This window comes from Gouania willdenowi, unplaced genomic scaffold (genome assembly GCF_900634775.1).
Source record: "Gouania willdenowi unplaced genomic scaffold, fGouWil2.1 scaffold_7_arrow_ctg1, whole genome shotgun sequence".
NCBI classification, from domain to species: domain Eukaryota; kingdom Metazoa; phylum Chordata; class Actinopteri; order Blenniiformes; family Gobiesocidae; genus Gouania; species Gouania willdenowi.
This window is the reverse complement of record NW_021145245.1, coordinates 53,006-80,818: the sequence shown is the minus strand read 5'-3', so window position 1 is coordinate 80,818 and position 27,813 is coordinate 53,006. Positions and strand designations below refer to the sequence as shown.

General features: G+C 38.1%; 1 protein-coding gene across 1 annotated transcript; it reads left to right on the top strand.

Moving 5' to 3' along the window:
- The first annotated feature begins 16,326 nt into the window (after positions 1-16,326).
- Positions 16,327-19,652, top strand: LOC114460822 (protein NLRC3-like). The gene is made up of 3 exons (XM_028442695.1): positions 16,327-16,379; positions 16,579-18,355; positions 19,610-19,652. Exons 1-3 carry the CDS (start codon positions 16,343-16,345, stop codon positions 19,650-19,652), a joined length of 1,857 nt encoding a protein of 618 aa, XP_028298496.1. The 5' UTR covers positions 16,327-16,342.
- Positions 19,653-27,813: the final 8,161 nt, after the last annotated feature.

The window sequence follows — 27,813 nt, the reverse complement described above, 5'->3', positions numbered from 1 at the left end:
TGTCAACAATGAGACAATGAGACAACACCAGGCAAACCCAACCCAGTACACGTGATCAACACAACATCCAGCAATGCATAGGTGAATAATGTTCTATAGAATATCTAAAATATCATAAAATAATGGCGTCTTACTGTCCAAACTACGTCTAAGGAGTCGTAGAGGCCTGAAATGTTGTCCTGCAGGGCTGTCAGCTTCTTCTTCTCTCTCTCCACAGGGCTTCCTGATTCACACAAAGTAGATAGAAAACAATTAAACAAACATTTACATAAATATATCACTGATGTATGGGGTGTCAATTGTAAAGTTGTGCATGCCAAATGATACAGCAACTTTTTGCAACATTTATTTATTTTATTTTATTTATTTTTTTTTATTTATTCAGTTTATTTCCGACATGGTTACATTCACTTTTTTTTTTTTTTCTTTCTTTTTTTGTACATGCCGAAAAAGGAGACGAGAGAAGCAGTTTGCTTATCCGGGTCCCGTCCCCTGTTTTACCATCGCAAATTTACATGGGTTTACATGTCTCTCTGGTCAAACATTCTTGATTTCTTCTGAACGTCCATCTGTAGTCAGTGTTGTCCTCTCTATCTTTGTTTGTGTTGGCCTTGTTCCCTGCCAGACGTTGTTAGCATTCCTCCAGTTCAAGAATAGTTCCTCTTTTGAAGGTGTTTGGAAGGTTTTTCCCTTTTCATCCACAATGTCACCTTGTTTTGTCTCTACATCAAGGGTAATCCAGCTGTTGTTAGTTCCATTGGCAGTGTTGTATCCTCCACTGTCTGATGATGGGATCAGATCCAACTTGTATAAACACATCACTACATCCCAGTTCACAAGCAAGGCAGTATTTTAATGTAATATATCTTAGTTCATAAGCGTGTTTCTAACTGCTGTTGTTAGTTTTATTGGCAGTGTTGTATTTTCCACTGTTAGATTTAACTTGTATAAACACATTATTATATCCCAGCTCATAAGCAAGGCAGTAATTTCATTGTATAAAAAAAAAAAAAACGTGTTTCTAACTGCACATATGACAATAAACACTTTGAATTTAAATTTAATGTAATCCTTAATCACCCCACCACCTAGCAATTGAAATGAATAAATGACAGACCTTTTTTACTCTTGGTTTCACATTTAAATCGGTCTCCGTAAAATAATCACAGTCTGAGTTTTGTTTCCAGTGTTTATATAGATCTGGGTCCATATCCATGATTACCATCAGTAGTGTTGTTGTTTAGGTGGATCCTTCGTATTTTCCCAAGTTGTCCATCGTTTTGATGAGAATTGGTTTTCCGTTCTCTTCTTCCAGGATGTAAATCCTGCAGTTTTTTGACCAAGTCTTCACAATCTTTCCTTCTTTTTTTATTTGGCGTGCTTTCCATGCAATGCTTGCATTTTGTTTCGTCAGGTTTTCATTGATGTACACCTTCGTTCCCTTGAGTTTATTTCTTTGCTTGAGTATTTCTCCTTTGAATTTTATATTCGTGAAGGTTATTTTTACAGCTCTGGTATCATTTCTCTTTGGCAGGAGATGGCAGGAGTTGATGTTGTCAGGGTTCAGGACAATGTCCTTCGACTTCAGGAAGTCAATGACCTGTTGTTCAATCGATTTTGTTTCTTCATCACTCCTGGGTTTTATCTTTAGGCCTGTGATGATGACATCTTTCTCTCTTTCCTTTTGTTCCAGCTGTTCAACCCTCGCGTTCAACAATTTTATCTCTTCAGCATTTCTTTCATTCTTTTCTTTCAGTACCTTTGTTTCGCTTTGTAGTCTTTCCAGTGAGTTTTCCAGCGTCTTTTCCAACGACTTTATCTCGGCAGATAGGTTTTGTAGACCCTCGCGTATCATCTCCTTGACCTCTTCCAAACCCGAATTGGGTTCTGAAGGGCCTCCCTGCGGTTTTTTCACCATTTTCCTTCAGTCTTGGGCCCAGTTTTTCAGGCTGTTCAGGCTGTTCAGCTGTAGCCAAGGTCGTGTTATCGGAGCAAACGAAAACACGTCTGCTGTCTCCAAAGACCAGAGATTTCTGAGCAAAAAAAAAAATGTTTTAAGCAGATTTACAGCAATATTTGTGAAATTTGTGAGAATTGTTTTCTCTTAAAAAGATAATGTCAATTTAAATCTAAATGTTAAATATTGAATCTAAATCTAAATGTTAAGTTTAGATATTACATTTAAATAAACAGACCCATGACATTTAAGTTCAACATTTAGATTTAAGATTTATATTTAACATTTAGATTAGGATTGAACATTTAATATTTAAATTCAACATTTAATTTAGGTGTACATTTAGATTTAAGATTAAAAATTTAGATTTAAGATTAAAAATTTAGATTTATATTTATGTTTAACATTTAGATTTAACATTGACATTAAATTTAAAAAAAAAAAAAAACTCTATCACAAATTTAAAAAATATTGCAGTAAATCTGATCAAACGTAAGCTTTTTAAATGTGGTTTGTTGCTAAATGTTGCAAAAAGTTGTTGATTATTCAAACATGCACAACTTTACAATCAGCACCACATAGAGATGTTGTCCTATGAAGGCATGGAGTGGTTTAAATATGTGATGTCATCTCAGAGCAGTGTGTGAGCAAACTGGTGACCAGCATGAGCTGGAGGAGTCAGACTGTGTCAGAGACGTTTACAGAGAGAGTTGTAACAATAGAAGTTTAAAATGTTTGACCATCATGTGATTCATGGAGATTAATTATTTCACTGGAAGTTATTCGTGAGAAATTAGAATCTATTGATTCCAAATGACATAACTGGGATTTTTGGTAATTTGTCATCAATACCTGCATTGATTTAGAATATTTATACAGTACACCGTCATATGTATGTGTATATACAATATATGTTTATTTAGTTCTATAAATAGTTTTTTTCCTAACGTAAATTTGTTTTAAAGATTAGTGTAAACAGCTAGTGTATCTGCTTTTTGACGTAGTTAAGGCCAACATTAATTTATTTAAAAATGTGTTGATATGTATTGTACACAGGATGTATTGCTTTGAATTTTCTTTAATGTTCATAAACTTGTATTAAAAGCAGTCACATCCCAATATTTATTAACATAATAATAGCCATACAACTTGTATACATACAACCAACTTCTATTTAGAAGTGGGGGTGTTTAAAAATTCATACGAGTTTATTTTCTTCCATTTCAGTAATCACATGGTAATTAAGGGCCTATGTAATCTTAATGATTTAATGTAACCTATGACTTTCAGATATCATTAAAAAAAAACAAACCACATCCAGACAGGACACACTGACAACACATGTATTATTGTATACAAATATAAAAATAGATCTGTGAGGTAATCAGTGCATGTTTCACTGTCTACTCTGGGCACACGCACGCACGCACGCACGCACGCACGCGCACACACACACACACACACACACACACACACACACACACACACACACACACACACACACACACACACACACACACACACACACACACACAGTATTTATAAGAAAAATAAACTAAATGAGTAAAATAAAACAAAAAACTAAACAATATTTATACAAAAACTCCACAAAACAACAACAGAAATGCACAAAAATATACTAAAAGGCTCCAAAAACACACACAGTGACTCCAAAAAACATACATTACAGAAAAATACACCAAACCAAAAAACAATGAAAATGAGTTAAAAAAAAACCAACACATTTATCATGCGCATGTCCCATAGAATTAATCCAGGGAAATCGCACACGTTATTTTACTTTGCACCCAAAAATAAACTCTTTTATAACACTACAGAGGATGTACACCTCTTTGTACATCCAACCTTCAAACACATACTCATTTGGTCATAACCAGTGTTGGGATTACTTTAATAAAGTAATTAGTTATAGTTACTCACTACTTGTTCCAAAAAGTAACTGAGTTAGAAACTGAATTACTCTATAATAAAAGTAACTCATTACCAAGGAAAGTAACTATTTGTGTTACTGTTAAAAAACAAAAGTTGCAATATGTCAAATAATTCAGATTTTTTTAGATGCGTGTGTCGTTGTGAGGTGCTTCATTAAATTAGAGTTGCATACAACAGATGTGAACAAAGTCTTCACTCGTGGATATAATGAACACTTCACATGTACGTTCTTGTCTTTGACCAGAATTAATTTAAAGTAGTGTTTGTATCGTTACCTTAAAAATGACAACTTTTCATCAGATTGCTCCACGCTCACCATTTCTGCTGATTCATCAAATCTGCTGTGTGTGTGTGTGTGTGTGTGTGTGTGTGAGGTGTGTGTAGATGAAGGTGATTCCACCACAGAATTCTACATTTCATTTCCACACCACATTGTAAGCCAGTAAAAATGTTCCTCACATGGGTTCAGACATCCAACGTGGAGCAGCTACAGGTAGATGTGTAGGGGCTCAGCTGCTGCAGGAAAAGTTAATCTTAGATGGAGAAAAAAAATCTGCGCTGGTTATTTTTTCACACACTTTTTGGTCCAGCTGCAAGTTCCCATGATGCAATGCTCTTTACAGTAAATTGTGGTAAATTACAGTTAAGTTTGAAGGTGTTGTAATTTAATTTGTTTGTTCCCAAGGTGCAATGTATTTACAGTAATATATTGTATTAAAATAATACAATATATTACTGTTTTAATCTAATTTTACAGCAAAGGCTGACAGGGTAATGTAGTTTATTAATCCTAGTCTCACTCTTCACATTTTACTCTAAGTATTTAAATATAGTGTTTTTAGTTGTAAAATGTCAGAGTGACTGCCCTCTATGGGTTGAACTTTGCTATTACAATAGAGTGTTTCTATTGGCTGAGATTAGATCAGTGATGTCACTAATGCTTAATTTGGCCCCGCCCCTCCTATAAAAGATGGAGGAGGACGAGGTTTGCTCCTCTCACAGCCCTCAGTGAGAATTGATTGACAGCTCAATGTGAAACTGTGCAGTGCTGTGGGGGCGGGGCTGCTGTGACTGGGCTTGTCTTAACTACTCTTGGAGCCACGCCCATAATAAAAAAAACATTTTTTGAGTTTCCTCCTAGTGGCAGGTCAGCAAAAACCTGGGGGTTTACTATGAAAAAGTATTAAACAAAGTATTATGAATAAATCACTTTATGATGGTTTTGCTACAGTGATATACATTAATTTATCCTCATTCAGAGGAACAAAGTTTAAAAAGTTCTGTTTCTTCCCTCCTTTGTTATTCCACATTTTGTCAAAACTGAGCTCCAAACTGGACAGTTGGATTTTTGTCCCCTCATGACTCATAAGTAACTCCTCCTCCTAACAATCCTGGCTCCTCCTACCCTACATAAGAATGTGAGCTCCTCCCTCTCAAACGACCTCACAGGTAAAACAAACATAGCATCACAAAAGTTGTGTTGTTTTGGGCTGCCTTGAACAATGGACAAATATATGTTTACTACCCTCATCAGAGCCTTTCAGGACCCAGTGGCTGGATGTGATCTTTGCTGGTCATGCACCAAGAAAAATAAGCAGAGTCATGGCTAGTGGGCGGGGCCTGAAGTCTGTCCCATTCATTTTCCAAAAGTGCTCAGATCAGGCCAGACGAGGTATTAGAGGAAAGGTGTGGTCCCCCAGAGTCTGAAAATGTGCATCATTCCCGGGTAGAGTCTGATTTACACCCGCTAGAGCAGAACGCAAAATTTTCCAGACAAAAAAAAAGTGCTTATTATGGTCAAAAAGTGGTATCAGAGGACAGGTTTTATTCACATATGTGCTCGGTTTTTGGCTAGAGTCTGAACTGTGCCCACTGGAGGCTCTAAAAAGTCAGTATTTCCCTCTTACGGGGGAAAATAAAATAAACCTCAAATACTACTGTATATGTTGTTGGAATTCTTATATTATTAAATGTATTATATTAATTATGTAATTATAATTACAATTCATTATTCATTACAGTTACAACGCAATTACAATCAGAATTATAACTGAAAAAAAATATGTTGCTCTCATAATCATAATTGATTGTAATTGAGTTCAGAAAATGTACTTTGTAATTGTAATTGATTCTGATTTGTTTTGTGCACGATGTGAAGAGTTTTGTGGTCGACCAAATCCTAGAATTTCCGTGGCTTCAGTTTGATGAAGAGTGGGTTTGATGGTTCTCTCCATGTGCTTTTATTTACTGTTTTTATTGCTCTTTTCTGACCTTTGAATATTAAGTCTGTATTTGTTTTATATGTGTTCCCCCACACGTCCACACAGTCAGTCATAAATGAGAGAATGAAGGAACAGAACAAGGTCTATAGTGATGACTGATTTAAAAAAATACTAGACTTTTTGTAATATTGCAATTGACGTTGTTATTTTGGCTGTAATGTACTGTATATGTGACTTCCAAGATAGTTTATTGTCTATTATGACTCCAAGAAATTTTATTTCATTCACTTTCTCTATTTTTATGCTATTTATTATTCATTTTCTTCAGTCAGTTTTTTGTCCGATTTCCAAATATTATACATTTTGTTTTGTTAATTTGAGTCAAACCAAGTCTTCAGTTCCTTTAATTTATCTGCTAATAAGTCCAAAAGTTGTTCCAAATTATCTCTACAGCTGAGAAACTTAGAGGCAGATTCACTAAAGGTTTAGTGGTATTAAAACGTGTAGAAATGTCACTCCATGAGCTAATAAGGCGTAAAAACCCAAGGGAATGAGGAGTGCACGTCTTCAGTGTGTCAGAATCATTTAAATAGGGGCGGTCTCCACCACTTCTGCATGCTCACTAATCATTAGACGGTTTTTTTTTCAGACATTAAGTGTAAGCTGGCTGACACGTCACACGCTGTCAGTGAGACACTTCTGAGGAAGGAGAGAGACATCACAGAAAGTGTCAAACAAAGGTAAAGAGCAACATCTACTCCTACTCTTACACACAAATGGATTCTTTGCTTCTTTAGCAGCTGCTGCTCACCTGCATGTAGACATGATGTAACTGTGACTCCAGAGTCTTGATTTGACTTTTCAGCAAATCTTCTCTGCAGTGAGACTGTGGAGGTTAGAAAGGAAAAGAATGGTTGTTGTAATGTAGCAGACTGTTGGAAAATGCATGAGACAGAACTAAGGCTGGGCGATATATCAAGTTTTTAATAAATATTGATATATTTATTTAGGAGATATAGCATTGGACTGTATTGTAATATTGATATAATTCACGTAACCTTAAAAGTTTCTTCCGTAGAGCCACCAGTATGCTTTATTCTGCTCTTACTATCTATCTTACTGTGGTGCTGTGCCTTATGAAAGTGGGGTGAGATTACCAAAGCAGTAACCTAACATATTACTAAGGACATGGTCCCCATAATGAGAAAGTCTTTGATGCTCAGTAAAACACTGTGTGTGCTGTATAGATCCAGAGGTGTCTGTGGGTCAATAATGTTATAAACAGAACTCAAAACAACTGGTTACCATCACACTGTACGTTTACTGTATACATGGGGAACCTCAAACACTGCTTATTAGTCGTTACAGAGGGGATGGTAACAGAAACGTAACATTAAACTATGTCCATGTGTTCAGTACAAATCAGGAAGTAGGCAAGTCTGACTCACTTCTGACCTTACGTTACCATGGTTACCATAGGGACCTTAAAGGGAAAGTCATCAGAAGGCCATCATTACGATGAATTTGTTTTTAAAATGTGCACAAATACAGATAATTTATTATATAACTTATAATATTATTCTCTACACTTATATTAATAAGGTCCCTGTGTGACATTAGACATGTAGCTTTAACTGACTGACCTTATTTTAAGGGTTTGTCTCTGAAAAACAGGTATGTTATGCTATAATAGTTAGAGGAAACCCCAATTAGGTCACAGAGAAAACATTAATATATATATTAAGTATTGACATTCTGGTTCCAATTTATACATGAAAGCATCATCTTAAGGCAAGGGCAAAATATCCAGATATATCGTATATCGTGATATAGCTTGAAAATATCGAGATATTTAAAAACAAAAAAAAGAACCTATCACTGCATGTTTCACTGTCTACTCTGAGCGCACACACACACACACACACGCACACACACACACACACACACACACACACACACGCACACACACACACACACACACACACACACACGCACACACACACACGCACACACACACGCACACACACACACACACACACACACACACACACACACACACACACACACACAGAACATTTGCTGTATCAAATAGAAGCAACATAAAATAAAACAGCTTTAACACATTAACAATTCAAACACAAAAGTAAATTATAATTTATTTTCATGTACAACAGTTACAGGATCCTGGAAACTGATAAAGATACACAGCTCACATGAACAGAGGCACACTTTCCTGTGTAAGACTGACAGTTTATTACAGCCTAGATAGAGCGGAAACAGGAAACACCAAACCACAGGCTGTAAATGTCCCTGACACAACACCAGGCAAACACAACCCAGTACACGTGATCAACACAACATCCAACAATGCATCAGTGAATAATGTTCTATAGAATATCTAACATGTCATAAAATAATGGCGTCTTACTGTCCAAACTACGTCTAAGGAGCCGTAGAGGCCTGAAATGTTGTCCTGCAGGGCTGTCAGCTTCTTCTTCTTCTCTCTCTCCTCTCTCCACAGGGCTTCCTGATTCACACAATAAACAAACATTTACAGAAATATATCACTGATGTATGGGTGCCAATTGTAAAGTCGTGCATGCTAAATGAAACAGCAACTTTTTGTAACATTTAACAAAAAAAAAAAAAAAACATTTTAACCAGATTTACAGCAATATTTGTGAAATTTGTGAGAATTGCCTTCTCGTAAAAAGATAATGTCAATGATAAATCTAAATCTAAATGTTAACTATTAAATCTAAATCTAAATGTTAATTCTAGATATTACATTTAAATTTCCTTTTATTTTGGTTCTTTTGGTGAATTTGCATTTTAGCTATATATTTAGTTTCACCCATGACATTTAGGTTTAACATTTATATTTAGGATTTAGATTTCACATTTAACATTTAGATTTAACATTTAGATTAGGATTAAACATTTGAAATTTAGATTTAGATTTAACATTTAATGTTTAGATTCAACATTTAGCTATAGATGTACATTTAGATTTAAGATTAAAAGTTTATAATTGATATTTATATTTAACATTTAGATTGAACATTGACATTATACTTTTAAGAGAAGAAACTCAACACAAATTTTAAAAATATTGCTGTAATTCTAGTCAAAAGTATGTTTTTTTAAATGTGGTTTGTTGCTAAATGTTGCGAAAAGTTGGTGGGTGACATAACAGGGATTTTTGGTAAATTGTCATCAATAACAGCATTGATTTACAATATGTATACAGTACACCCTCCTATGTATGTGTATTTACAATATATGTTTATGTATTTCCATGAATATTTTTTTTTTTCCTAATGTAAATTCCTTTTAAAGATTAGTGTAAACAACTAGTTTATCTGCTTTTTGATGCAGTTCAGGCCACTAATAATTTGGTTAAAAATGTGTTGATATGTATTGTATACTATACAGGATGTATTACTTTAAATTTTTTTTAATGTTCTTAAACTTGCATTAAGATCAATCACATCCCATTGTTTATTGAGATAATAATAGTCATACAACTTTTATGCATACAATCAACTTCTATTTAGAAGGACACATCCAGACAGAACACATTGAAAACATATTTATTATGTTCATACATATATACAAATACACGTTAGATTTTTACTATGCACTTATACCAAGATTAATTCAATAATTAAATGGTTCGTCAAAGTCAGCAGGAGTGAACTAAATAAATCAGGATTATAACTTTAACAAAATCTGTGAGGTAATCATATTCAAATACTTCATTTGCACTTTTTCACAAATAACAGAACTGAAAAGCTACTGTTGGATAAAAAAAAAAAAAAATAAAGACATGTAACCTATGTGGGTAGATAAAACTGAGTTGTGTGTGAAGTATACTCAAGTTATTCTGCAGGCACATTTTCAGGCATTAATTAATCATTATTATTATTAATTAATTCATTCATTAATTTAATTTACTACAGCAAAATAAATCACGTTTAAAAATATTTTCACTAATTCCACATTGTTGGATGAATGGCATTAATGAAACTGTGGTTAAGGCTGACTTTATCTGCTAACTTTATCCAGTAACATTAACATATCATGATGATTTCAACATTGACTCTTTAAACCTAAAAGAAAACAATAACATCAAGTAATTTATTAACTCAATGTAGATCAAGAGCCTTTACCATTAATAACGCATCCAACCAGGATAACTCCTCATAGTGAGACACCAATAGCCTTCACTAACTTTTCCAGTGGTGGTACTGGTGCGACTAACTTTCTCAGTTGGTCGCACCAGCACAGAATTTGATGAGGTCCTCCTCTTTGGTGTGGAATCGTGTATGTGCTGTGCATGCATGCTCTACTCCGCTCGGCACACTCGGCTCGTTCTTCCTCGTTCCCCCCCACCACAGGTCCAATAAGCACGCCCCACATACGCTCCGTCACAATGCTCGGTGAGCTTAGCGCGCTCTACCCTGCCCTGCGTCTGCTTGTTGCGCCCCAACTGTGCTTTGCTGCTCTGCGTGGCTCTGACGCCTGTCCCCAGTGTTGGTGACGCAGCAGCTGTGTGTGTTTGTCCCAGTATCTGTGAACGCAGCATGGACCATGTCTCTCCTGAGTGTTGGTGACGCAGCAGCTGTGTGTTTGGGGACATGGTGGCATGTGTAGTGTCTGTGTCTGACCCTGATTCACAGGAGGAGGACTTAGAGAGGACGAGGAAGTTTCATCCTTTTGGATTTTCAAAATAAGGTCATCCTAAGCCCTCGCACAGATGCGACCGAATGAAATTTAGTATTTTGTAGCATGTAGCGTTGGCATCACAGCGTGTAACATGTAGCGTTGGCATCACAGTGTGCAACATTTAGCGTTAGCATCACACTGTGTAGCATTTAGCGATAGCATCACAGTGTGTAGCATTTAGCGTTAGCATCACAGTGTGTAGCATTTAGCGTTGGCATCACAGTGTGTAACATTTAGCGTTAGCATCACAGTGTGTAGCATTTAGCGTTAGCATCACAGCGTGTAGCATTTAGCATTATCATCACAGTGTGTAGCATTTAGCGTTGGCATCACAGTGTGTAGCATTTAGCGTTAGCATCACAGTGTGTAGCACTAACTCTCATCCAGTCAGTGTACTGATAAACTTCAGAGTTCCAGATATTTGTTGTGAAACTCAGAGCTTTGACATCTTTTATCTTCTCTAATGTGTGTTTACACTCTTTACCATGATACTCAGGAAGCGCTGTCTGTCTCACACTCATATCTTCAGCTCATCATCTCATGACGTGGAGATGGATCAGGACACGGTGAAGGAACAACATGAGATCCAGACTGAAGATCAGAGGTGAGACCACGTCAGAGCTCAGCACTCACACCTCTGTACATCAGTGTTACACTGTGTGTGTGTGTGTGTGTGTGTGTGTGTGTGTGTGTGTGTGTGTGTGTGTGTTCAAGGACAAGGAAGAAGCTCAAAACTAGACATGAACTTGGACCTGGACCCAGCTGTGTGTCCTTTAGAAGTGACCGGTCCATGGACCTACCCATTGATCTCAAAGGAGGTCCATCTACTGACCCACAGTGAGTCCACATAAAGAAGGTTGCTGGTTGTCTTCCTGATGGTCCAGGGGCCTCATTTATTGAACTGGTTCTAAATACGTTCAGACCAATGAAATGTAGAATGTGCACCAGAACAAAAAGAATCAGTATTTATGAAGCGTGTGGACAGAGGTCGTACACACAGCAGTGTTGATTAATCCCACCTGTTCTAAAGCTAGCACATGTTCAGGATCATTTACATTAAGACACGCCTCCAATTGACCATTTATGGTTGCAGCTATCCTTTTAACCCTCCTATTATTCTTGGGGTCAATTTGACCCCATTCACTGTTTATCACTCAAAAAATAATAGACTTTTTTTTGCTTCATATTTCATGACTTTTCTTAATTTGATACAATTGATTAAACATAAGATGATCATGATGATATTTATTCATTGTGATGAACACATATTACACACATTGGTGTAAAACGTGTCTGTGTGTGTGTGTGTGTGTGTGTGCGTGTGTGTGTGTGTGTGTGTGTGTGTGTGTGTGTGTGTGTGTGTGTGTGTGTGTGTGTGTGTGTGTGTGTGTGTGTGTGTGTGACTTTACATCTCCACACCTACAGAGTTGATACATGACATTGAAAGTAAAACTGATATTTCATTTTTTCATTTTCAAACATGTGAAACCCCTCACACACAAAAAACAACCACAAAAACAATAAAACCATAAAGTAAAAAATAAATAAATAAAAACTCTGTTAAAAGAGGAGTTAAACTTTATAGTGAATAACTCCATAGGAATGTGTATGAACTGTGTATGAATCTTGGTGGTGGTCAGAGGGGCCGTAGGCACCAAATGGTAGCCACACTTCTGTCAGTCTGCCCCAGGGCATATGTGGCTACAATGTAGCTTACCACCACTAGTAGGACTGGTGTGAATGAATAATTGTTTCTGTTCACGCTTTGAGTTTATATTATTATTAGTATATATATTACAAAAAATAAATAGAAATAAGTAAATAAATGTCTATAAGAGGAAGGCGGAGTGTCACCAACATCAATAACTATGGTTCACTGTGTGAGAGTTATGAATGTTCACCACACATTAGAAAAGATTTAGATGAAATATTTTCCAGATCCACTAACTGTAAAAGTGAAAGTTTGACCTGATGGTGGCGCTGCAGTAAAGGTCAAAGGTCATATCATCACCACAACCAATAGGTTCATACTCTAGTGTTCATTAATGTTGTCAGTAAATTTGAGAATATTTGAATGAGAACTATTCCAGATAAAATAATTATAATGTGAAAGTTTGACCTGATGGTGGCGCTAGAGAACAGGTCAATGTTTCATTATCAAGGTTTATTATTTATGGATTCAACAAATAAACAAAGAGTCTGACACTAAGGCCCTATGCTACTAATCTAGATTATTATGTCCTGGATTAATCTCTGTTAGCTTCAACCAACCAAACATTCCCTGTCAGAGAGAAGCTGTCCTATGGAAATCGATAACAACACGCTAATTGTAGCCAAGTGTTTTCAGTCTGGGTACGTGCACGTTCACATGAAAGGGGTGGAGCTTGCAGCGTCTGACCAATCACTACAATGGAGAAAACTGGCAGAGCTTTACAGGAGGAGGAACTTATCATCTTATACTTGCTGTATGAAAGGAGCTTCTTTTTATAAATACAATCTGATTGATTGATTGATTGATTAATTAATGGATTGATTATATAGATATCATTAATTTATATCCATGATGACAGCGAAGAGCAACAGAAGTGCTGCGCACCAGGAAGCGGAGCTTTTATACTCCCTCAGATTTCATCCACAGGTCAGGTGTTGCTGAAGTTTAAAATGATGAATAATTAAAATTCATAATTCAGACTAAAAACAACACTGTTGTTACAGAAAAGGCAGGAATGAAAGAACCCAGACAGGAATCTGCTGATTAATGTGTAAAAGTGACACATTATTTATATGAATCCATTAAATGGAATATCACATTTAATGGATTAATATCATAAATAATCTCTTGTTTTTACGCATTCACAGAGTCAGCTGATAAAGACTGTGTCTAGATCTGTATGTGTGGATGAGTGAAGTCATGTATTAATTAATTAAATGAATATATGACTTCACCCGTCTTTGCATACTATCTGTCATACTGACTATAGAGCAGTCTATCAGATATAAATCTATATGTTTACTAAATGATGTCATCAGTAAATGAAAGAATTGCATCAATGTCTAAATATTCTCTCTCCTGTCAGCGTCAGATCAGATCCACACAGTGACGTGTTCACACATCACCTTTTATTGGACAGCTCGCTTTCTAAAAGATCTGATTGGTCAGGAGGTGGGACTTTATTACTTGCTAAGATCCTAGCCAGAGAAAAACCTGTTGCCAACCAGGCTAGCCATTCAGCATAAGTTACCATGGTGATTTAGCTCTGTAAGACTTTAGCGAGCTTAGTATTCCAGCACACACTGATTAAATCCTGGAAGTTAGCATTAGATAAGAGGTTACTTAATCTAGATTACTAACACACGCCCTAAAACTTTGTCAATGATTTTCTGAAAATCATTTTGTAGAGGTAAATATTCCTGGGGTCAGATTGACCCCAAGGGTAAAATGTGTTGGTGATATTTGAGGATAATAGGAGGTTATGAATGTGTGAACAGACTTTTTCTAGTAGATTCTGACCAAAGCTATAAATGAAATCAAGGATCAACAAACAAAAAAACATCCTGAACAAAGACTCACTTATTGATACATGAACAATAATAATGTTTAAAATGTGAAATGTGTGACTTTTTAAAGAGAGCTGAGGGTCAAACTTCTCTAAAATCTCTGTGTAATTCTGTGTTGTTTGAATGACAGCAGCATTACATCATCACATGATGATGTCACACTATTTCACTTTAAAAACACACAGCCATCAGCCTTTTAGCACAACTATTGTGTGTGTTCACTGACGCTTCCTAAACGTGTACAGACCCAGGTGTAGTGCTGCTCCTGGGGGGTCCTCAGGTTGGATAGGGGGGTCATTAGCCCCAGCTTCAGTACGTAACCGTATCCCTCTATGACCCATAGAGATGTTGTAATAAATCATCAGAGGTTAATCAATCATTTCTCATCATTGTAACACTCACCAATGGAGGCTCAGACAGCAGCTGGATGTGCACTGGGATGGCTTTAGTGCACGTTGTCTGTCGCTCCAACATTTACAATCACAGCATTAATCAGTCACTATATTTTGGGGGAGGAGCCACAGATCAGCTCCATCTTTAGACGTTCTCCTGCAGAGAGCACGGCTCTCCAAATCCTCCAATAGTTGACGATAAGACATGTCAGCACATTCCAAGTGTTCTTTTCAGCTTGTCCTGTCAACGCTGTGTTTATAACCTGTTACACCATTTACTCACACCATGTACTATATTATTATTAATAACTTTATTAATTAGAGCAAACAGAACACATGAAGTTTGATATGGATGAACACTCAGAGACTGTGTTCTATCTATAGTTTCAGTGTATGGGGCCATTATTGTAACAACTATTTGTGCGCATAATACAATCCGTGTGTCTGTACCTTGTTCTGTGTGTGTAGAATAATAACGACCCACAGTGAGTCCACATAACGAAGATTGTTTGTTGTCTTCCTGATGATCTGGGTTCTTCACACACTCAGCTCTGTATGTGTTTGAACCAGAACCAAGCCCAGACTAAGTGGACCAGGACCTGAACATGAACCCAGCTGTGTGTCCTTTAGAAGTAACAAGTCCATGTCCAGACCCATTGAATTCAAAGGTGGTCCATCTACTAACCCACGGTGAGTGAACATAAATAAGGGTGGTTGTTGTCTTCCTGATAGTCCAGGTTCTTCACACTCGACACTGATAAAGCACCAGTAAACATGACTCAGCACTTTTGATGGACTATATTTGTTATTTGAAGTGGTGCTGATGTAAATCTCAGCAAACAGTGGAAGGTGAAAGAGAAAAGGCTTTGTAGGAATGGTCTCCAGTGTGTAGGTGAGTCTTAGACAATGTGTGATCTTCAGATTTATGAAGGATTGAATCCAAATAAAGCCTCAGTCTAACAGACTTGTTCTCCAGTTCAGTGGAAACATGCTGAGATGTTCCACACGTGAGCTGAGCTCCAAAGGCTGCTCCACACTCACTGCACTGTGGCTCTGCAGGACATCACCCACTGTTACTGATGTTCACATGATGTTAGCAGAGCTTCCTGTGCTTTCCTCCAGCTGCTCCTCAGCATGTCTGAGTGTCTGTGTCTTCTCCACAGCAGCTTGGAGAGTGTGGATGGTTCCTCTGGAGCTGATCCTGACTCCATCTTTACGGTGTGTACGTCTACAAAGACACTAAACCTGTGTCAGCCTGTGATCAAACCACTGTACACACACACACACACACACACACACACACACACACTGATGATTGGAGCAGACCTTCTCTCATCACCTTTAATGTGTTTGTGTTGCAGCTGCTGGAGGACAACATCATCAGCTTTGTTAAGGCTGAACTCAAACACATACAGAAGATTGTGGATGGAGATGATCCAGAGTGCTCAGAGAGTCAGATGGAGGGTGAAGATGAGGAGCAGAGGAGCAGCAGGGAGGCCTTTCTGAACATCACACTGTATTTCCTGAAGAGGATGAAGCAGGAGGAGCTGGCTGAGCGTCTGCAGAGCAGTAAGAGCATGTGAACATCTTCACTGTGAGGAACATCACATGAAGGACACAAAGCTGGATTTTCTTTTTCAAAGCACAATTCAATCAGTTACATTTAATCTGAGGAACCATCCAGACTGAGAACATCACACACTTTGATCTCCAATGTTCAAACCTGCTCTGACTTCTCCACTCTAACATTAAGTTTGTCTTCATTCAGGAACAAAGCCTCATCGATTCCAACGTGAGCTGAAGTCCAAGCTGAAGAAGAAGTTCCAGTATGTGTGTGAGGGCGCGGTTAAAGCAGGAAGTCCAACCCTCCTTAAGGAGATCTTCACTGAGCTCTACATCACAGAGGGAGGGGGAGGAGAGGTCAACCAGGAACATGAGGTCATACAGATAGAAACAGCATCCAGGAGATCAGACACAGCAGAAAGAGCCATCACACTTGAGGAGCTCTTTAAAGCTCCTCCTGGAAGACCTCGACCAATCAGGACAGTGATGACAAAGGGCGTGGCTGGCATTGGGAAAACACTCTTAACACACAAGTTCACTGTGGACTGGGCTGAAGACAAAGCCCAGCAGGAGGTCCACTACACATTCCTACTGACCTTCAGAGAGCTGAACATGCTGAGGGGGAGGAGCTTCAGCTTGGTGGGACTTGTTGATCACTTTTTCTCTGGAAGCAAAGAAGCAGGAATTTGCAGCTTCCAGGACTTCCTGGTTTTGTTCATCTTGGATGGTCTGGATGAGTGTCGGCTCACTCTGGACTTCCTCAGCACTCAGACCCTGACTGATGTCTCAGAGTCCACCTCAGTGGATGTTCTGCTGATAAACCTCATCAGAGGAGAACTGCTTCCATCAGCCCGCCTCTGGATAACCACACGGCCTGCAGCAGCCAATCAGATCCCTCCTGAGTTTGTGGACATGGTGACAGAGGTCAGAGGGTTTACGGACCTTCAGAAGGACGAGTACTTCAGGAAGAGGTCCACAGGTAAAGAGCTGGTAGGCAAGATCATGTCCCACATCAGGACGTGTCGTAGCCTCCACATCATGTGCCACATCCCGCTCTTCTGCTGGATCACTGCTACAGTTCTGGAAGACGTCTTGAAGAGCAGAGAGAAGGGAGAGCTGCCCAGGACTCTGACTCAGATCTACAGCCACTATGTGGTCCTTCAGAACAAAGTCAAGACAGTGAAGTTTGATGGAGGAGCTGCCACAGATCCACATTGGAGTCCACAGAACAGGGAGATGATGGAGTCACTGGGAAAACTGGCTTTTGAGCAGCTGCAGAAAGGAAAGCTGATCTTCTATGAGAGTGACCTGACAGAGTGTGGCATGGACCTCAGAACAGCCTCAGTGTGCTCAGGACTGTTCACACAGGTCTTCAGAGAAGAGACGAACCTGTACCAGGACAAGGTGTTCACCTTCATCCACCTGAGCCTTCAGGAGTTTCTGGCTGCTCTTCACGTCCATCAGACCTTCATCAGCTCTAAAGTAAACCTGCTGGAACATCAACCTCTGAACCTTCTCCATGGTGGAGTTGAGCCTGACTTTAACCTTCTCCATCAGAGTGCTGTGGACGAGGCCTTACGGAGTCCAAATGGACACTTGGACTTGTTCCTCCGCTTCCTGTTGGGTCTGTCACTGCCGACCAATCAGAGGCTCCTACAAGGCCTGCTGACACAGACAGGAAGTGACTCACAGACCAATCAGAGCACAGTTGAATACATCAAGGAGAAGCTGAGTGAGAGTTTGTCCACAGAGAGAAGCATCAACCTGTTCCACTGTCTGAATGAAGTCAATGATCGCTCTCTGCTGGGGGAGATCCAATGGTACATAAGATCAGGACGTCTCTCCAGAGAGAAACTGTCTCCTGCTCAGTGGTCAGCTCTGGTCTTCATCTTACTGTCATCACAAGAACATCTGGATGTCTTTGACCTGAAGAGTTTCTCTCCTTCAGAGGAAGCTTTTCTGAAGCTGCTCCCAGTGATCAAAGCCTCCAAGAAAGTTAAGTATGTGACTTTAGAACATGTATTTAATTCTCTCACAGACAAACATCTGTAAGGTTTCTCTGATTCTTCATCAGGTTGAGTTCCTGTGGTCTCTCAGAGAGAAGCTGTGCAGCTCTGTCCTCAGTCCTCAGCTCTCAGTCCTCCAGTGTGAAACATCTGGACCTGAGTAACAATGATCTGCAGGATTCAGGAGTGAAGCTGCTGTGTGAAGGACTGAAGAGTCCTCACTGTAAACTGGACTCTCTCAGGTCAGTGGATCACATGTTCCATCAACATTGTCCTGTTCCTCGTCTCCTCACTTGTTTCCTGAGTTGTGGATGTTTTTCTGAATCCAGTCTGTCAGGTTGTGTCATCACAGAGGTGGGCGGGGCTTCTCTGGTAGCAGCTTTGAGCTCCAACTCCTCCAGTGTGAGAGAACTGGACCTGAGCTACAACCATCCAGGAGACTCAGCAGTGAAGCTGCTCTCTCAGAGACTGAACACTCTGAGGTGAGACACATCACAGCAGCTCATCACATGTTCACATCAATCCCCATCACATGTGTGACAGAGAGCTGTATCAGAGGAATGTGATGAAGGTGTGAGAGGTGGGACACTAAAGGAGGAGGACTGGGACAGGTTAGAGGGATGAAGGACAGAGATAAGAAGGTAGTGAGGAGTGAGGAGAGGCTGATGGAGAACTATGAGGAGCTGATGAAGGAATAAGAGAGAAGATCAGAGGAGGTAGAACCAATCAGTGAGGATTGTGTTCATACAAAAATATAAATATATCTTATGAAATTATATTTTAATATTTTCTCTGACACAAGTTATCAAGTCAAAAAATAGGGATGAACCGAAATGTAAATTACTGAGCGAAAACCAAAATAATATATTGCATTTCCAGCTCTGAATGTTACTAACCACTAAAATAAAAACATTGCAATTGTATAAATCAAAACCAATGCTTCAAATAACCAATCAATTAAAGGTAGGGTAGGTAAAGTTTTTTGTTGAAATGGTCTTAATGTTCTGACAGAAATTAAGATCTTATGTGCTCTGAAAAAAAACTAAAGAAAATCCATCATGTGCAGCAGCTGTAAATCTGTAATAACTTTGACCAATGGAAAACAGACATTACGTATTAAAGGAGACATATCATAACTTTAAATCCTTCTTTTTTACATATAAATCATACAGTTGTGGTCTATATAAAGCGGAACTGCAATGCTTGGGTCTGAATTCCTCATTATTATAGCTCCACGGGCCCATTTTCTATCCCTTTTCTGATATTCTTCTGAGAGCAACTCGTTTTGGTGCGGTCTCTAAATGCAAACGCGACACTTCATACTCCGCCCCCTCTTCAGGTTGCAGAGGTTACACTCAGTTCAACTCCACCCTGTTCAGCCATTTTTGTAGTTTGATAGAAGAGATACGATTATTTAGCGGCGCAGAAACTTTTTATTCACACGTTATTTACAAAATGTCAACAACGGAAGACTTGTCCATCCAGCCTTACATGTTCGAGCCAGAGTCTGACCCGGCAGAGCGAGGCCATATCATCAAGGATCTAAAACGGGCACACAGCGCTAACATATGAAGACGGTGCAACTGCTAATGCTAACAAAACAATGACAGGGACGTCTTATCATCACTTTTTAGCGTTATTTACAGCTTACCGAAGTGCTCTGTTCGTCATCTCCAAAGATAGAAGGAATTGAACCCTCAATCAGACAAAGTCTTTCTGTAAATCCTTCTTTATAGTGGTGGAGGTTGATGAAGCAGTCATCATTGAAGTGCTTCGCACACAATAAAATGACCTTACCCACAGATGTTGGTACATTTCTATAAAAAATAAAACTCAACCAGACACTTTGAAAAGGTTCTGATGCTGGGAGACGGTGTAATGAAGCGTGTGGGTTACTACATCCAACAACCGAATATTTTGACTTATCCTCTCGTAACTTCTGCATCATTGAGCTTGGACTACAAAATCGCAGAGAAATAAAAAGTCGATGTCCTAATTTGACAGTTCTGCCGCAAATACTGTGACGTAATTGTTCAAAAAACGTAATAGAGAATAGAAAAATCAAAACAGATTGCAAAATATGACCAAAACAGAATATAAAGATATCAACGGAGCACCTGAAGAGACTAATTTGAACTTTTCTGTACTTCTAAACAATCTAAATATACAACAAAATGCATTTAAGGGCTAAAAAAGCAGATTTAGCATGATGTGTCCCCTTTAAGTTTAATTTTAAAATATAAATATTCTTATTTGTTAAGGATTTAGGGTTAGGGTTAGCCTTAGGGTTAGGGTTAGCCTAACCCTAACCCTAAGTCTAAGTCTAACATGGTTGTGTTGTTTTTAGATTTAGATTAAGTTGAAATCAGATGTTCTGAAACTGTTTGTCCTTGTTCTGAAAATGACAGCTAACAAGTTGACCTGAGTATATTTTATGAATAGATTTATTGAGTATAAATATATATAATTATAGTATTACACACAAAAAGAAACCATGAATAATAATCCATTCTAACATTCCCTCTCTTCACACTGTTTAACAGTGTGACTATATAAATTTATGAATAAGACAAAATATTTAATTCAGACAATGTTTAATATGTTATATTAACGTTATTTGGAAATTATAATATCAAGTTACTTAAAAAAGCTTGTTACTTTATTTTAACGTTATTTTTCCTTTAATTTAATTTCAAGTTATATTCCTATTTTGTTTACCATTGTTAGAGTGGGCCAAAAACTTATATTTAACTTTATTACATTTATTTGGATTTACTGTTAGACTATGTTTTAATATAAGAAAAAAGTTATAAGTAGAACAGAACAGAATACAAACATGATTTGTGTTTAAATTGAATATACACAGTAAACTTGAAATTAGCCACTTATATTTATCCGTACAAACAATAACTGAATACATGCTCATCAAAATCAATCTTATAAAACATCACATGATTACAAAAGGTGTTGTAAGATTTATTCAATACAGATTTTATAATGTCTTTATTACATACAACCACATAGTGTGGTGAGTCTATGATTGCTATGTAGTGTGTGTGTATTTTATTTTAATATCACTTCTCTTTCCATGTGAATGTGAAAACCCACAGCAGGAACCTTAACTGATTGATTGATTGATTCTTATTTCTTAGTGAGGAAAAATACATTCACGGTCCTGCCTGCCCACAGCGACCAGTCAGGAAATGACTTTCAGAAATTACTATCAATCTTTATCAAATTTATATGGAAGCGTTTGAAACACAAACGACAAAAACACATGATCACCCTCTAATATAAACTGTGCAGAAATAATCTATCAATATAATATAGAAACTTTTGTTGAATAAAAATCAATTGAAGCACAGTGATATCGCTTACTCATTTAAATTACAATTATATGAATCCATATTAGTTAATTAGTGTTATTCTATCAGCTGTTCTATTTCCTAACTGAGTAGGTGATTTGTTTCAGATTATTTTAATTTATATATAAAGTATTTTATCATTGCCCTCTCTTGTAACATATTATATTTATTAAAAATGAATAAATCAACATTAAAAATAGACTAAATCAAATACTTATCCAATGGTTTCTGTTCTCAGCTGGTGATGTCTGTATCCTGTGAACAAAAAACTACATTTATATACATTTCAAAGGTTGATTATAATTTTTTAAATATTTCAAGTTATCATTTCAATCTAATTTTATCCATGTCTAAATATTTATTTATCTATCTGAGGGTATAAATACACATAAGGGTTTTAGTTGTGAGATTTTTAGAACATAAATAGAGGAAAATGACAATATTCTACACAGTTGTAACATAATATTCAAACTGACAGAGATTATTAAAGAAGTGAATAAAAAAGTAAGAAAATAACCCAAAGAAATGAAAAGTAAATCAAATCATTAGAATAAAACAGTAATTAGAACAAAACACAAATGTAACCAGGTGTTATGTTAATTTATGCCTCTACTAATATTTATATAGATTACAAAGGAACAGATTTGTGATTGTATTTATGTCTTTATTACCTCTCTAAAGAGTCCTAGTTAAATCTATAGACCACGTACCATGTACAGTTCAGCCCCCCCACCTTTGATTAGACGTTTTAGGTGGTGAGGTTGTTTTTATAACCTCAGGTGATCAGCCAATGTTCTGCATTCTGGGCCAGGGTCTATACAGTATATATGATTCCTCAATATATGAAATAATGTTATCCATGTCTGTTATTAAGATCATTTGTTCATTTACCTTTTAACTAAAAAATATGACTTTTATTCAAGCTACAACTGTAAAGTGTTGGGGAGTGTTACATTGTGTATGTACTGTATGTGTGTATGTATATATGTGTGCAAACAGCTATCCTTCTATCACATGATCACTCACTCAAAGACACGCCCTGGTACATTTTTCACTCACAACACGTTTCTCTCAGTTATACATAAAGTGTCATCATCCATCAATCAATCACTCTATGACACGCCCACTAGCACACTCACACTCACAACACGTTTCTCCCATACATACAGCATGACATCATCCTTATTCATTCACCCACACATACATATATATCTCTCTATGTGTGTGTGTGTGTGTGTGTGTGTGTGTGTGTGTGTGTGTGTGTGTGTGTGTGTTGTTTCCATAATATCTTATTTAATCAATGTTTATATGTTGTAATTATTCTGTTGTGTAAGTGTTTATTTTCTAGGTCAAACAATGTTATTTTTATATTCTTTCTGTATCAGTTGTGAACAAGTTGTGTTGTGTGTTATCTAATGTTCTTTCTACCAGTTCACTGCAGTTCACACAAGATATAGTTTCATAATCATTCATTTCATTCATGTCAAAAAGAGGAGAAATTCATTTCTGGTTTATCTATTAAAGCTGTTTTAATTTAATATATGTTGATTTGGACATTTCTGATTTAAGATCAGAAAAACATTTGTTTGATGTGTGTTTTGTTTCTATGTTTATTATTATTAAATAATGTAATAATGTGAAAGTTGTGACTTTTTAGGACATTAATGATTTTAAATGAAATATTCTAAATCAAACTAAAACATAAATATTGTTGTGGTTCCTATTTTTTTCTTAGTCTTTATATATTTTAGGTTTAAAAATAAAATAATTACTGGTTTATGGAGGAGATGTTTTTATGTGAAACATTTCAAATCTAACTTTGAAACAAAGGCTGAACTTTTATAACAAAGTATCTCAACCAAAATGTATTTTAGTTTATTTTCCTAATTTGATATTACAATTTAAGTTTTTTTAGTTTGTTCAATAATTAGTATTTGATCTTATTTCATTAATGTATTTGTTTTTTAATTAAACATGAGACAAATTACAGAATTATTAGCGTTATCTATAAAACCTTATGGGAATTTAACATATAGTTTTAATTTAATGATTTTTCAACTGATGTGTTTCATGTTAACATACACCAGAAAACCATTAAGAGACCAGCAGACACCACCACCACTAAGATTCTATGTAATATTAATGTTCAGTGTTCAGGGTCAAAGTTCATTCCTAGTGGTTCAAAGTCTCCATTTATTCAGAGTTCATTATATAGCAGCTTTAGCAGCATTATTGTTTTCTGTGACGTGTCCTTCAGTCTTTACTTGTTTTATCAGGAGGGAATGATTAGAACACTTTAGTTTAGTCTTTTTCCAGCAGCAGAGTTTTTTCAGAGTGTTTCCTCAGAGTTCATTCTGTATTTGTCCATAGTATCCTTATCAACGGTCATCTACCAATCACTAACAGCCACTGGTAGATGACATGTCCAGATCAGTTTCATTTAGATTATTTATCATCATTATTCTTATTTCATATTTATATTGATAATATTATTGTTATTATTTTCAATTTTCTTACTCTTATTTTTAGGTTCCGATGTCCCAGAATGGGACATCGGAACCTATTGTTTTCGCTTTTATTTCCTATTATTATTATTATTATACCCCGCCCGCCTTTGATCGCTAATTCGACCCCCTAAAAATGCCCGAAAACTCACCGAAATTTGCACGCACCTCAGGCCTGGCGAAAAATTTGATAATTTGGTGGCGTGAAAAAAAACGGACAGAAAACGCACGCTATGCGTGCGTTTTCGCCGCCAAAACAAACGATGGAACCACACGACCGCCAGGTCTGACCGATTTGCACGAAAATCGCCAGATGTAGTCTTCGCCCCAGAATGAGCAAAAAGTTACATTGTGACCCCGCCCAAAACCAAACAGGAAGTCAGCCATCTTGGGTCAAAGGTCAAAAATGGCGTTTCGCCCTCGAAACGCATCTGCGCTATCTAGTCTGAGGGGATTCATCCGATTCGCTTAAAACTTGGCAACACCACATAGGACCCATTGAAGATGAAAAGTTATCGAAAGAATTTTCGTATCTATCACGGTTTAGTCGTGGCGCCGCCACAAAACTGCAATGCTAATTTTCGTTAGCACACAAAAAATTCCAAATCTCCATAACTCTGACACACAAACTTCGATCAGCTTCAAATTTCACACAAAGGACATGTGCCCAAGCTTGGTCATGACTGCTTTGAAAGATTTCCCATCATGCCTTGTGTTTTCGACCGGTGTCATTTAAGGTCATGTACACGGTTAGCATTTACAGGACGCCGTTCTAGGAAAAAGCTTATAACTCTAGAATGCAAAGTTCAAACTGCTTCATATTTGATACACATGATGACCGTACAGCCATAAACAAAACTCAAGAACCAATTTACCCATAATGCCTTGCGTTCTCAGAGGGCGCCGCTTCTGTGGTCGTCCAACACGAGCATCTGTAGCGGACAGACGATATGTCGTGTTGACTTCAAAACACTGTAGGATTAACCTACACAGAGGGGAGCAAATTGCTATGGAAGAAAAAACAGGCTGTGAGCAGTGGGAGGGGCCTATAATGACACGGGAGAATCCTTCGCCATCAGCACGCTATAATAGGAAAATGCTTATAACGCTTCAATGCAAAGTTCAAACTGCTTCATAATTGATACACACGATGATTGTCCATCCATAAACAACGCTCAATGACCAAATTACCCATCATGGCCAGTGGGAGGGGCCTATAATGACACACGAAAATCCCTCGCCATAACTACGCCGTTATACGAAAACGCTTATAACTCTAGAGTGCAAAGTTCAAACTGCTTCATATTTGATACACACGATCACTGTCCAGAGCTAAACAACAAACGATAACCAATTTACCCACAATGCCTTGCGTTCTCAGAGGGCGCCGCTTCTGTGGTCGTCCTACACGAGCAGCTGTAGCGGACAGACGACATGTCGTGTTGACTTGAAAACACTGTAGGATGAATCTTATTAGATGGAAGCACATTGCGATGGAAAATATACCAGGCTGTGAAAAGTGGGAGGGGCCTATCATGACACAGGAGAATTCTTCGCCATCAGCACGCTGTAATAGGAAAAAGCTTATAACTCTAGAATGCTAAATTCAAACTGCTTCATATTTGATACACACGACGACTGTCCAGCCATAAACAAAACTCCATAACCAATTTACCCATAATGCCTTGCGTTCTCAGAGGGCGCCGCTTCTGTGGTCGTCCTACACGAGCAGCTGTAGCGGACAGACTATATGTCGTGTTGACTTCAAAACACTGTAGGATGAATCTTATTAGATGGAAGCACATTGCTATGGCAAATAGAGCAGGCTGTGAAAAGTGGGAGGGGCCTATCATGACACAGGAAAATCCCTCGCCATACCTACGCCGTTATACGAAAATGCTTATAACTCTAGAGTGCAAAGGTCAAACTGCTTCATATTTGATACACACGATCACTGTCCAGAGCTAAACAACAAACGATAACCAATTTACCCACAATGCCTTGCGTTCTCAGAGGGCGCCGCTTCTGTGGTCGTCCTACACGAGCAGCTGTAGCGGACTGACGATATGTCGTGTTGACTTCAAAACACTGTAGGATGAACCTACACAGAGGGGAGCAAATTGCTATGGAAGAAAAAACAGGCTGTGACCAGTGGGAGGGGCCTATAATGACACGGGAGAATTTTTCGCCATCAGCACGCTATAATAGGAAAATGCTTATAACGCTTCAATGCAAAGTTCAAACTGCTTCATATTTGATACACACGATGATTGACCATCCATAAACAACGCTCGATGACCAAATTACCCATCATGGCCAGTGGGAGGGGCCTATAATGACACACGAAAATCCCTCGCCATAACTACGCCGTTATACGAAAACGCTTGCAACTCGAGAGTGCAAAGTTCAAAGTGCTTCATATTTGATACACACGATCACTGTCCAGAGCTAAACAACAAACGATAACCAATTTACCCACAATGCCTTGCGTTCTCAAAGGGCGCCGCTTCTGTGGTCGTCCTACACGTGCAGCTGTAGCGGACAGTCGATATGTCGTGTTGACTTCAAAACACTGTAGGATGAACCTACACAGAGGGGAGCAAATTGCTATTGAAGAAACAACAGACAGTAGTCAGTGGGAGGGGCCTAAAATGTCACTGCAAAATTCTTCGCCATCAACACGCTGTAATAGGAAAATGCTTATAACGCTCCAATGCAAAGTTCAAACTGCTTCATATTTGATACACACGATGATTGTCCATCCATAAACAACGCTCGATGACCAAATTAACCATCATGGCCAGTGGGAGGGGCCTATCATGACACAGGAAAATCCTTCGCCATAACTACGCCGTTTTACGAAAACGCTTACAACTCCAGAATGCAAAGTTCAAAGTGCTTCATATTTGATACACATGATGACCGTACAGCCCCAAACAACAAACGATAACCAAAAACACCCACAATGCCTTGCGCTCTCAGAGGGCGCCGCTTCTTGGGCCGTCCTACGCCAGCAACTCTAGCGGCAAGACGACATGTCGTGTTGACTTCAAAACACTGTAGGATGAATCTTATTTGATGGAAGCACATTGCAATGGCAAATAGAGCAGGCTGTGAAAAGTGGGAGGGGCCTATCATGACACAGGAAAATCCCTCGCCATACCTACGCCGTTATACGAAAATGCTTATAACTCTAGAGTGCAAAGTTCAAACTGCTTCATATTTGATACACACGATGATTGTCCATCCATAAACAACGCCCGATGACCAAATTACCCATCATGGCCAGTGGGAGGGGCCTATAATGACACATGAAAATCCCTCGCCATAACTACGCCATTATACAAAAACGCTTATAACTCTAGAGTGCAAAGTTCAAACTGCTTCATATTTGATACACACGATCACTGTCCACAGCTAAAGAACAAACGATAACCAATTTACCCACAATGCCTTGCGTTCTCAGAGGGCGCCGCTTCTGTGGTCGTCCTACACGAGCAGCTGTAGCGGACTGACGATATGTCGTGTTGACTTCAAAACACTGTAGGATGAATCTTTTAGATGG